This window comes from Rhipicephalus microplus, chromosome 4, assembly GCF_043290135.1.
Source record: "Rhipicephalus microplus isolate Deutch F79 chromosome 4, USDA_Rmic, whole genome shotgun sequence".
Taxonomy (NCBI): domain Eukaryota; kingdom Metazoa; phylum Arthropoda; class Arachnida; order Ixodida; family Ixodidae; genus Rhipicephalus; species Rhipicephalus microplus.
Window position 1 is genome coordinate 155,270,086 of NC_134703.1, and position 12,047 is coordinate 155,282,132.

General features: G+C 46.1%; 1 protein-coding gene across 1 annotated transcript in view; it reads left to right on the plus strand.

The window, feature by feature from the left end:
* Window positions 1-490, plus strand: part of LOC142814652 (angiotensin-converting enzyme-like) — a 76,754-nt gene extending 76,264 nt beyond the window's left edge. Inside the window, exon 13 of the mRNA XM_075893786.1 lies at window positions 221-490. Coding sequence (XP_075749901.1) covers window positions 221-389 — 169 coding nt within the window. The 3' untranslated portion in view covers window positions 390-490. The remainder of the gene's footprint in view (window positions 1-220) is intronic.
* Window positions 491-12,047: the final 11,557 nt, after the last annotated feature.

The window sequence follows — 12,047 nt, forward strand, 5'->3', positions numbered from 1 at the left end:
TCGGCGAATTTCGCTGTGTTATGACATTAAAATAACGTATACGACGCCATATCGGGCATTTTGAAAATAATATAGCCTTAATTTGAAACATGAGCGTCTCCCAACGTCTTCAATCGTTAACTGCTATTTTGTGCGTGGTTGAGTATCTGCAACTTTGAAAATATTTGCGAGCTAGCTGAAATTTTCACATTAGTCGTTGCTACTTTCTCTTACCTTCCAGGTCCATTCTCAAACTGGGATCGTCGAAGCCATTTTCACATGTCATGAAGATGCTCAGTGATGGTCGACAAGAAACGGTGGATGCCGCGGCCACTCTGGAATACTTTCTGCCCACTTTGGAGTGGCTGAAAGGCAGTTCAGTCCGTCGCTTCGGATGGGATGAGCGATAGTTGCAGCTTTGTTAAAGCTCTTGCTCGCACATGTAAAACGTAGTGCCCGGTAGAGGGAGGAAGTTAGAATCTCGTTGTTACTGCATTAATTGTGAACTTGAGACCCTGTGTGTTGTTCATTCACCAGCTTTGCACACACTATCTTTACTTTATTTTCGACACACACACACACACAAACACACACACACACACACACACACACACACACACACACGCACACGCACACGCACACACACACACACAGTATGAAAAGAAAAGTAGACGCTTAATTCTTAGTTTGTGTTTGAGGACAAGTCGTAATGGAAGCCGATAAACAAAAAAAAAATCGGCAGATACCACGTACGTGGGAATCAACTTTATGCAAAGCACGCGGAGAGAAGGCGACCGCGTTGCACTTTTTTTATTGAGCAACACATCATGAAATGACGCTAAATATATGTGCAAATGTTGCATGCAGAGACATATGTTGAAGAGTTGCAGATGTTTATATAACCAGTTGCTCATTTGCACAAACATGTCAGCTGGAAAATGTGTTTTAGCAACAACAGAAGTTGACATGAAACGCCGATGCTCGCGAAAATGCTGGTCCTTGACACTGCTACATAAATCAATTTCAGCGCATGGCACCTCACCATAATTGACGTTAACCCGACGTGACGGCTGTATGAAAGAAGTACATATGTAATGTTCATAAAATGGGGTAGGCAGCACTGCAACCACTATTGACGTTTTCACGAAGATTAGCCTCTATTGGAAAAGTAGTTCCGAGACCTGGCGTAGCTATGTGGTAGAATGCTTGACTGCCATGAAGAATGCTTGGGTTCGATTCCTGCTAGGACCCTGAAATTTATTATTTGCATTCGTCGGATACCTAACGCTGCCTATGTCAGGTTTTTCTTAACACTGTCATTTATTCCATGCCTTCGTTGGGTCGACACTACCGATGTCGGGTATTTCTTTACGCTTACGCGTTAAAATTGCTCATGTGAGTTCTCGTCGTTTCTGGGTAGATACTTAAGTATCCATCACCTGTGGCGCTTACTCGCTTACTAGCGGCTCACACCCGCCCGTGAGTATGTGCCACTGTCTGGCGGGAAGTGTTTGACGACGTACGTGACGGAATTGTAGCATTATTCATGTCTTGACCAGCGCGTCATATTCGTCAAACCATCTAATCCTCCCATGCTAATTTTGGTTCATGCCAAGTTAAGGGGGTGACCGCGAGAGCACCCAAACGTGAGCGGCTAGATAGATAGATAGGTACGCTCAAACTCGCTGAAGTTCGCTACGAAATGCTTCGCATTTAAAATTGAGAGAATTAATTCTTTTATTTACTTGAGTATGCATGATGAATGTGCCAACTACAACGAAACAGGGAGGCGCTAGTATTATCGAGCCACGCATTGACGCAGCTCGAGTGCGTTGAATCGAGCGAGAGAAATAAACGTGCTTGGCTTACAGGCTATTTAGTTATCTCGGTCTATAACTCGGACTCATCGCGAGTCGGAGATTGAGTCAGAGTTAGCGGAAGAGAAAGAGAGAGACAGTTTACTAGACGGTGTAATTTCGGCTGCGTCGAGCTTGCTGCTTGATTCTGCTCTCACGTTATCGCACAGTAGAGAACCGGGCGTCTCGTCTGACGCAATAACGGGAAAAGACCAACCCAGCTCGCGGGTGCATTTACGACTGAACGAGTCGTTTTTGTTTTCTTTTCTCCTTTCTACATCTTCACAGCTGCCACTTCTGTGCCTCCATTTTTCGGACCTGCTTCGCACTTGTGCGAACAGTTGGTGTGCATGTTTATGCGTCTGCGGTTTTTGTTGATGTTCCCTGAGCGAGTCTTAAATGTATAAAGAGCATTGCCGGCGCCTACATGTCTCATTAAGGCCTACCCTGCCACCAAGTGCGTGACAGTTGGAACTCGAAAGAGCGCGGTATAGCTGCGTACTCCCGCCGAGAGGAATGGCATGAAGCGGCAGCTCGCAGTGCAATACGGAACGTGTCAGTGCAGCACGAAATGCTTCCAGCTTGTGCGCGCTTACAAATACTCGCTGTACACTCAGATTAGGTTTTTCATCCAGAGAGTGTCCGGGTCATGTCGTCCCCAAAAAGCGTGTTGCGGCAAGCGAAGGAGGGATTTTCCTGGCAGTGATGAAAATGTGAGTACATTCAAGTTTGTCTTTTGACAAGATTTTTGATATACAATGCCTTGCAGACATGGCCATACCAGAAATATTTTCGGGAGGGGGAGGGGGTGCCCATTCATTATTTCAGAGAGGGCACTCCCTTAAAATTGTAGTTTTCCACTGTTTATGCCATGGTGAAAAAAAAAACTTCGTGAAGGGGCACGTGCCTGGCGTACCACCCACTGGCAACGCCCCTACTTGCTGATGAAGCGAGTTTCTGTGCTTAAGAGGACAACAAGTCCAACGCACTACTTACTAGTGAGTTAGGGCAGCGACAGTGTGCCAAGAATGCTGAAGTCATAGACGAAAAAAGAACATTGTGGGATCCTCAAGCACCTCCTATAATTTTTTCATATTTTGAGTAAACGCGCGCATCTTGTTGAGAATGCCGTCACGATCAACAATAGATAATTTTAGTTTAGTGTACGCCGGTCTGTACGTGCGCAGCGTCCTGCGCGCTGCGTACGCTGCGCTTAAAGCTGCCTCCTAAAGCATTAGTTAACCATGCGTAACATCTGAAACGTGTACTCCACCTGAGAATCAACAGACCTGCCTTTGAGTTTGCTTAACGCCATCTCGTGGAGAAGCAAGAACCTGTAACAATGGACTTTCGTCAATGCAATACACAAGTCAAGGTATGAAATAAGGTGATCTTATCCGGGGACGAGTATTGGTTTGGGTGTTGACGATAGGTAAACTAGCAGCATGAGGGACAAAGACGGCGAAGACGATAGCTTACTGCCAATTAATAGATAGATATGTGGGGTTTAACGTCCCAAAACCACCATATGATTATGAGAGACACCATAGTGGAGGGCTTCAGAAATTTTGACACCTGGGGTTCTTTATCGTGCGCCCAAATCTGAGCGCACAGGTCTACAGCATTTCCGCCTCCATCGAAAATGCAGCCGCCGAAGCCGGGATTCGATCCGGCGACCTGCGGGTCAGCAGCCGAGTACCTTAGCCCCTAGACCACCGTGGCGGGTACTGCCAATTTATCATTTATTGTTTGCTACTGACGTTTTCCAAAATCCAGAGAAAGAAAGAAAAAAAAACAAAAAAAAAACAAACTAAGATTGCTAAACACTAAATACATAAGTACCCCCATTGGCGGCGGCGTCTTCACGTGTCATTCTTCACTTCCCGTGGTAGCTGCTTTCAGAATGATGAGGGCACCGTGTGCGAAGAAAATTACCCGAGTTTCGTATAACGCCAACGTACATCCACGCGCACGCTAAATGCACGACTAAAGAACAAACCTTTGCTTTCTAACGCTTGGAATGCTTTTTCAGGTAATCATTAAAGGGGTCATGAGAGCTAATTTTCGACCATAATTTGTGTTGTGTGCGTTGGTCCTTGTATGTTCATAAACAAGCTGGCGAAACTTCAGCGCATTTGGTGGTGCCGTTAATTTATAATCGAACATTTTGATAAACGAGTGAGCGGCCTAGTGGTCGGGCAACACTAATGCACTCGCTAGCCGTGACGTAACAAACCGCTTGCTCCACGAGCTTCTGCATGCTGTTCACAGTACGGAGGGCGATCGTGTTCCATGGTCAGCTGCGACTGCAATCGACTTGTTTCATAGTTTTTCAACGTGTCACTGGAACTGAATGGCTTGCAGTGGTTGAAGCGATGCCAACGCGTTGCCCATGCTGCGATGTGGGGTGACAGAGCGTACAGAGCAGGGAGAGTACTGTGTCATTCTTCAAGTTCCCTAAAGAGCCCGCCAAACGCAAGGCTTGGGAGTTAAACGTGCGCAGGAAGGACTGCTGCGCAAGTGACGCATCTGTTTTGTGCTCGGTGCACTTCACGGCACACAGCTACAACGATCACCAGCGTCTTCTCGGCGAGTTCGGTATACCAGTGAAAAGGCCGAGGCTGCGGTCAGACACTGTGCCGACCGTGTGCTCGCGAATGCAGTGTCTCTTAATCATTAGACTCGCTTGTCAACCAGGCACGCTTGAAATAAAGCTACTTACCATTGCGGAAGGCCGTCTGCAACGTCTGCTACAACACCGAGGTCAATGGCATCTGGGTTCGCCCCGTCTCCGTCGCTCGAGCTCCAGGCGATGGAGTCAAAATCAAAATGCGCAGCGTACACGACGTCATTGCCGCTTCTGCTGCTCGATGAATCATTGCCCAAATTTTGAGCTGACGATGGTGCCGACGACATGGAGATGGTACACGTACAACTTCGCAACATTTGCTATACGTGCAGACCATGCGGCAAGCAACACTCGCAACACAGAGAACACACTCATTGCGTGCCAAAGGTGGCGTTTGGTAGCAGACGACGGCACTGCTTCCATCAGTCTGTGGCGTCACGCACGCCACGGCAAAATGGTAGTCACCGGCGGTGGGCGGAGTTTACAGCTGAAGACTTCTACAGCTTATTTCGCTCGTCGTCATTCGCTCGCCGTCATTCAAAAATGCGATGCCAAGTGCAGTGTGTGCCGATTTATGTCTTCATAGTACACATTTCGTGCATCGTCATCGAACGCCGCCGGCAAGTGCATTACGCGCCGGCTGCACTGTCCACGCGGCCGCGCACCCCACGGTCATATGAAGTGCTGTCAGTAAGCTTTTGCGATGCGATTCAGACGTGCTTGGAGCCGTGCTTGATATCGCCACGAACGTCTATGAATGTTCCGAGGTTAATGAATTGCTGTAGATTAGAGTCCGCGACCGGCTGTATGATGATGCGTTTCACGGCTAGAGCGGCGAAAGAGCGTGTGTGAATCAGGGGCACGAATTTTTTTTATGCCCGTTCGTGTCATTAATTATACTGCTAAGAATTCCCGTGCCACCAGTATTCTGCCCATAACTTCGTTATTTAGAAAGAAGGCATAGGCCGACATGGTGTGATCCATTTTTCTGATGCAATAAACCTCTCTCCAAAAAAATTTCTGTGAATATTTGTAATCAAGTACTTAATTACGCTAATTACAACTTCAGCACAAAAAAGTATGTGTAATAATTTCAGTATATGGTTTTATTCAATTACAATCTTTTCTGTCATACCTATCACACCACTCCTTCATATAAAGAACTTGGTTTGAAATCTATACTTGTTATTTGTAAATCCTGAAAAGGAGTAAATCATGAAAAGTCAAATATCACAAGACAAACCTGAGATCAAAATTTTTAGGTGTCTTAGAGACGTAAAGAAAAGTTGAAACTTTAAACGCAGCTTTCTCAATACTGTTTTTTTTTTGACATTATGCTCAACCCCTCCACTTGGTTCAATGAAGAAATAATTTGTTTCTCATAAAAGTATTTGTGGTATCGCTTCAAAATTTTTATGGAAGCACTGTGAGATTATTCTTAGTGTCTGTGCCAATTTTCATCAATATCCAACGAGAAACAAAAAAATTTCATTGAAAAAAGCCTGTCGAAAACTTCGACAGGCTTTTTCTCACAAGTGTGTTTGGACATTGTGCATTGCTCGTGGAAAGAGACGAGAATGACTAGACTGATTTTGATTCTGTTTTTTTTTTCCTGAATTCCTGAACACTGCTTGTGGGTACAGCAATCTTCAATTTCTGTTTTGTGGCCCTGTTATTTTTTTAGACGATGATTTGTCCGTGCCATTGTTTCTGACAATGTGTGTCGGCAGCCATGATGATCTCTAAAAAAAGAGAACTTATTAAAAAATTTTGAGAGTGTCATACCCTGTAGCTTTCTTTTGAGTGAAGATCAACATCATTCGCAGCTTCCTGGCATGTTTTGTTGCAGCGCTAGGCTTTCCACGAGCAGACCATGTAATTGGATCGTGTAGCATTATGTAACTGAGAACTACTGAAGCTATCATGATGAAACTGCATATTTCCCTATTCTAGACACTTATGAGTATGCATGCCAAATTTCATTGCTGTAGGTCAACAATTAAAAAAGTTTTTTTTCAATGCCACCTCCCCCCTTAAGCCAGCATGACATCCCGAGGAAACAAAAACAGGTCTCGGAGACCTTACTTATACAGATGCCAAACCAATTTTAGGGCCCCAACGCGTCATAGACAAAATCTTTCTTAGAGTGCAAATACAGATTTTAAAGGTCATGCTTTTGCTGGCATGAACCGAAAGTACGTCATAGGTGTTGCCCCCGGCACTTTGGGCGGCCAATCCCATCGTCAAGCCGCCTAGCCAAGCTACATGAAAGACAACATGGCCGCTCGGGCCGGCGCGTCGTGGCACTTCGCAACGTATGATGCGGGAACGGTTCCACAGTTGCGACACAGCAGCAGGGTTCCTAATGCATTGGATCCTATGGGAGCTGTGCCGGGACCGGCCGAAAACGACGTAACAGCCAGGAAAACGCAGCACACGAGAACGCAACAGCGGGGTGCTACTGTATTTACCAGTCAATTTTCTGGTTCGCTTCCTCCATTTTGTATCGACATTCTTTATGTACAAGTAGCTGAATACCTTCCTAGCCCAACGCTCTTCCCCCATTTCTCTCAATCACTTCACAAATTTTTTCTTGCTGCTAGCTTCCCTGCCCTCAAATGATGTCCATCCCATATCACGTTGTACTCCCTTGTTTGGCGAATTCCCGTGAGCTCCCAAGGCAAGCCTACCTATTCCACATTGCTTAATTTCTAACCTTGATTGAACTTCTGATCTAATCCACAAGACCGCCTTGCCGAACGTCAGACCAGTAACCATGACCCCTTTCCATGTTCCTCTCACAACATCATACCTATTGTAATTCCACAGTGCCCTGTTTTTCATCACCGCTGAATTCTTGTTACCTTTAGTCGTAAGTATTTTTCGTGTTCCCTTAGGTACTCGGTCCCTTTAGTTGTCACGTATATTTAGAGGTCCCTTAGGTAATCGGTCCCATTGCTTATCCATATGCTCAGATTTTTGTATTTATCTGTTATCTCTAGCGTGACCTCCAGTATTCTAAGCTCACTACCTTCATTATCATTACAAATCATGACTGCCGAATTTTTCTTACTGCATCTGAAATCTAATCTATCTCCCTCATTACCGCAGATGTCCATCAATCTCTGCAAATCTTCCTTGTTGTCGGCCATTAGCACTATATAATCTTCGTATATCAATGCTGGTAGGGCCTGTTCAATTAGTTTTCCTTGTTTAACGAAATAGAGGTTCAAGCCCAGTCCACTTCCCTCTAATTTGGCCTCTAATCCTTGTAGGCACTTCATGAATAACATGAATTTGGTGCGGCGATGGCGTAGTGGTTAGAGCATCCGCCTCGCATGCAAGAGGTCCGTGGTTCAAATCCCGGTGCCGCGCAATTCCCAGCCGGATTAAAAAAATCCGCGTGTTGATGGAACTGCATTAAGAGGCCTGGGGTGCGGCCTCACCGGTAACCACCGCCGCGAACACACTCCCTCACCAGAGAAGGATTGGCCACCCTGGTGCAGTATCTGGCCACTACCTCCCACATGCATACGTCAAATAACTCACGGCCCTCAGTCCCCAGCAGCAGCGAAGCAACTGACCACGGCGGCGGTCAGATCTGCAACGCAGCAGAGGGTGCTAAGAATCTCTGGATCCGGACAGGCCACCATTGGAACCTGAACTTGGAAACATTTAACGCTAGAACCTTATCTAGTGAGGGAAGTCTAGCTGTACTATTCGAGGAGCTAGATGGTGTTAAATGGGATATAATAGGGCTCAGTGAGGTTAGGAGGACAGATGAGGCCTATACTGTGCTACAGAATGGGCACGTCCTTTGCTATCGGGGCTTGGCAGACAGAAGAAAACTGGGAGTGGGGTTCCTAATTCACAGAAACATAGCTGGCAACATAGAGGAATACTATAGCATTAATGAAAGGGTGGTAGGTATTGTAATTAAACTGAATAAAAGATACAAGATGAACGTAGTACAAGCTTACGAACCTACATCCAGCCATGATGACGCTTCAGTTGAAAGCTTCTATGAAGACGTGGAATCGGCAATGAGTAAGGTAAAAACACACTATACTATAGTGATGGGCGACTTTAATGCAAAGGTAGGGAAGAAACAGGCTGGAGACCAGGCAGTAGGAGATTATGGCATCGGCACTAGAAACGCTAGAGGAGAGCTACTAGTAGAATTCGCAGAACGCAATAATTTGCGGATTTTGAATACCTTCTACTGAAAACGAGAAAACCGCAAGTGGACATGGAGGAGCCCTAATGGCAAAAATAAGAACGAAATAGACTTTATAATGACTGCTCACCCAGGAATCGTGAAGGATGTGGAAGTGCTTGGCAAGGTACGATGCAGTGACCATAGAATGGTACGGTCTTGAATTCGCCTAGACTTGAAGAAAGAACGACAGAAACTGATACGCAAGAAGCCAATCAATGAGCTAGCAGTGAGAGGGAAAGTAGAGGAATTCAGAGTGTCACTGCAGAACAGGTACTCGGCTCTTAGTGAGGAAACCAACCTTAGCGTAGATACAATGAATGATAATCTGACGAGTATCATTACGGAGTGTGCAGTGGGAGTTGGAGGCAGGGTAGTTAGACAGGACACTGGCAAGCTTTCCCAGGAAACGAAGAACCTAATTAAGAAGCGTCAAATCATGAAAGTCCCAAGTACAACAGACAAAATAGAACTGGCATAGCTTTCGAAGTTGATTAATAGGCGTGAGGTATGCGATGTAAGGAGGTATAACATGGAGAGAATCGAACATGCTCTGAAAAACGGAGGAAGCGTCAAAGCAGTGAAGAGGAAACTTGGGATAGGCAAAAGTCGGATGTATGCACTAAGAGACAAAGAAGGCAAAATAACTACCAATATGGATAGGATAGTTAAAACAGCGGAGGAGTTTTACAGAGATCTGTACAGTAGCCGAGACAACCACGACCTTAATACTATAAGGACTAGCAGTAACCCAGATGACACCCCACCAGTAATGATAGAAGAAGTCAGAAAAGCTTTGGAGAGCATGCAAAGAGGCAAAGCTGCTGGTGAGGATCAGGTAACATCAGACCTGCTGAAAGATGGAGGACAGATTGTGTCAGAAAAACTAGCCACCCTGTTTACGAGGTGTCTCCTGACGGGAAGGGTACCAGAGTCTTGGAAGAACGCTAACATCATCCTAATACATAAGAAAGGAGATGACAAGGACTTGAAGAATTACAGGCCGATCAGTTTGCTCTCTGTAGTATACAAGCTATTTACAAAGGTAATTGCTAACAGAGTAAAGAAAACATTAGAATTCAATCAACCAAAGGAACAAGCAGGATTTATAACAGGCTACTCAACAATTGACCACATTCATACTATCAATCAGGTAATATAGAAATGCTCAGAGTATAACCAACCACTATACATAGCCTTCATAGACTACGAGAAGGCGTTTTATTCAGTAAAAATATTAGCCGTCATGCAGACACTGCGGAATCAGGGCGTAGATGAAGTATATATGAACATTCTGGAAGAAATCTACAGGGGATCAACTGCTACCATAGTGCTTCATAAAGAAAGCAACAGAATACCAATCAAGAAGGGTGTAAGACAGGGGGACACAATCTCCCCAATGCTATTTACCGCGTGCTTACAGGAGGTTTTCAGAAGCCTAGAATGGGAACAGTTAGGGATAAGAGTTAATGGAGAATACCTTAGTAACTTGCGCTTCGCCGATGACATTGCATTGCTGAGTAACTCGGGGGACGAATTGCAACTCATGATTACGGAGCTAGACAAGGAGAGCAGAAAGGTGGGTCTTAAAATTAATCTGCAGAAAACGAAAGTAATGTACAACAACCTCGGCAAGGAGCAGCGCTTCGAGATAGGTAATAGTGCACTTGAAGTTGTAAAAGACTATGTCTACTTAGGGCAGGTAATAACCGCAGTGCCTAACCACGAGATTGAAGTAACTAGAAGAATAAGAATGGGGTGGCGCACATTCGGCAAGCATTCTCAAATTATGACAGGTAGATTGCCATTGTCCCTTAAGAGGAAGGTATATAACAGCTGTATCTTGCCGGTACTTAGCTACGGAGCAGAAACCTGGAGACTTACAAAGAGGGTTCAGCTTAAATTGAGGACGACGCAGCGAGCAATGGAAAGAAAAATGGTAGGTGTAACCTTAAGAGACAAGAAGAGAGCAGAGTGGATTAGGGGACAAACGGGGGTTAAGGATATCATAGTTGAAATAAGAAGAGGAAATGGACATGGGCCGGGCATGTAGCGCGTAGGCAGCATAACCGCTGGTCATTAAGGGTAACTAACTGGATTCCCAGAGAAGGGAAGCGGGTTAGGGGGAAACAGAAGGTTAGGTGGGCAGATGAGATTAAGAAGTTTGCGGGTATAAATTGGCAGCAGCAAGCACAGAACCGGGTTAACTGGCGGAACATGGGAGAGGGCTTTGTCCTGCAGTGGACGTAGTCAGGCTGATGATTATGATGATGATGGTGATGACAGCTTATTTTGGACTGAAATAATCTTTCACAGTCCAGTTATCACACGTGTACAAGCATATTCGACCATCTACTTTCGTTTTTCGCCGAAAACCGCGAATTGTTGGGTCACCATGTCATGACCCTTTTAAGAGATCTTCCGGTTAGACACACGTCGCAACCACCACAGTTCAAAGGAATCACACACAGCACACGACGGCCTGTATACAACCCACAAATTCACCGTGGTGCTTCACGTCACCATCGGGGTCCTGCTTCGTAAATTACGTTGCCCGGTCATCCAACGTTGTACTTCGGCTTAGCGACGATCACATTCCACTGCATCTGTTCACCTATTGGCTTCAGGTTACTCGTTCAAGTTCCAAAATCGTTTCCTGCCGTGACGGACCATGTTGGTGTTATCGGTCACAGCAATCTTGTCTGTTTCAGTCACGGCAGTTTGAGATCTCGCGAGAACTGCCAATAAAGTACACAACGTCCGTAGCGGGCGTAACTTAGGTGCCGATATCTAGTGTACGCATCTCCTGCGTGCGTGAATACGCACATCTATCTTAGGTTCAGCGCATGCGCACTCTTGCCACCTCTATCGAGTTGCGGGCGCTAAACCAAAACTCTCTAATGATAAACGCGGCTGCGCTGCGAGCTGCGGGTGCCACGTGTATTCAAAGAAATAATCCCTTCCCCTCTGAACATCTTTTGGCAACGTTCAGCCCCTGTAGCGATCAAGCTATGCCTTGACCCAGCGGGTCATTCGCCACGCCGGATTAGTGCCAAAAGAATAGTCTCGCCACGGCTGGACGGAGGAAGCAACAGGGGCCGACTACACGAGACGGCGCCCACTGATTGACGGCGGCGCCAACTGTGTGGAATGTTGCCAAAGAGGGTTATGAAGCCACCGCTCTATCTCCCGCATGGGCCACGCATCGTTAGCGCGTTAACCAGCAGACGACGACGGTGCTGGTCAAAGGGCTCTTCCCAGAGGATTCCACGAACCTGGCACCTCTTGAAAGGGCGCGCTAAGATCTTTCCGTGGGAGCGCAGCGCGAGACCGGTACCAAAGGGGTCGAGGCGCCCGTGCGTCTTCC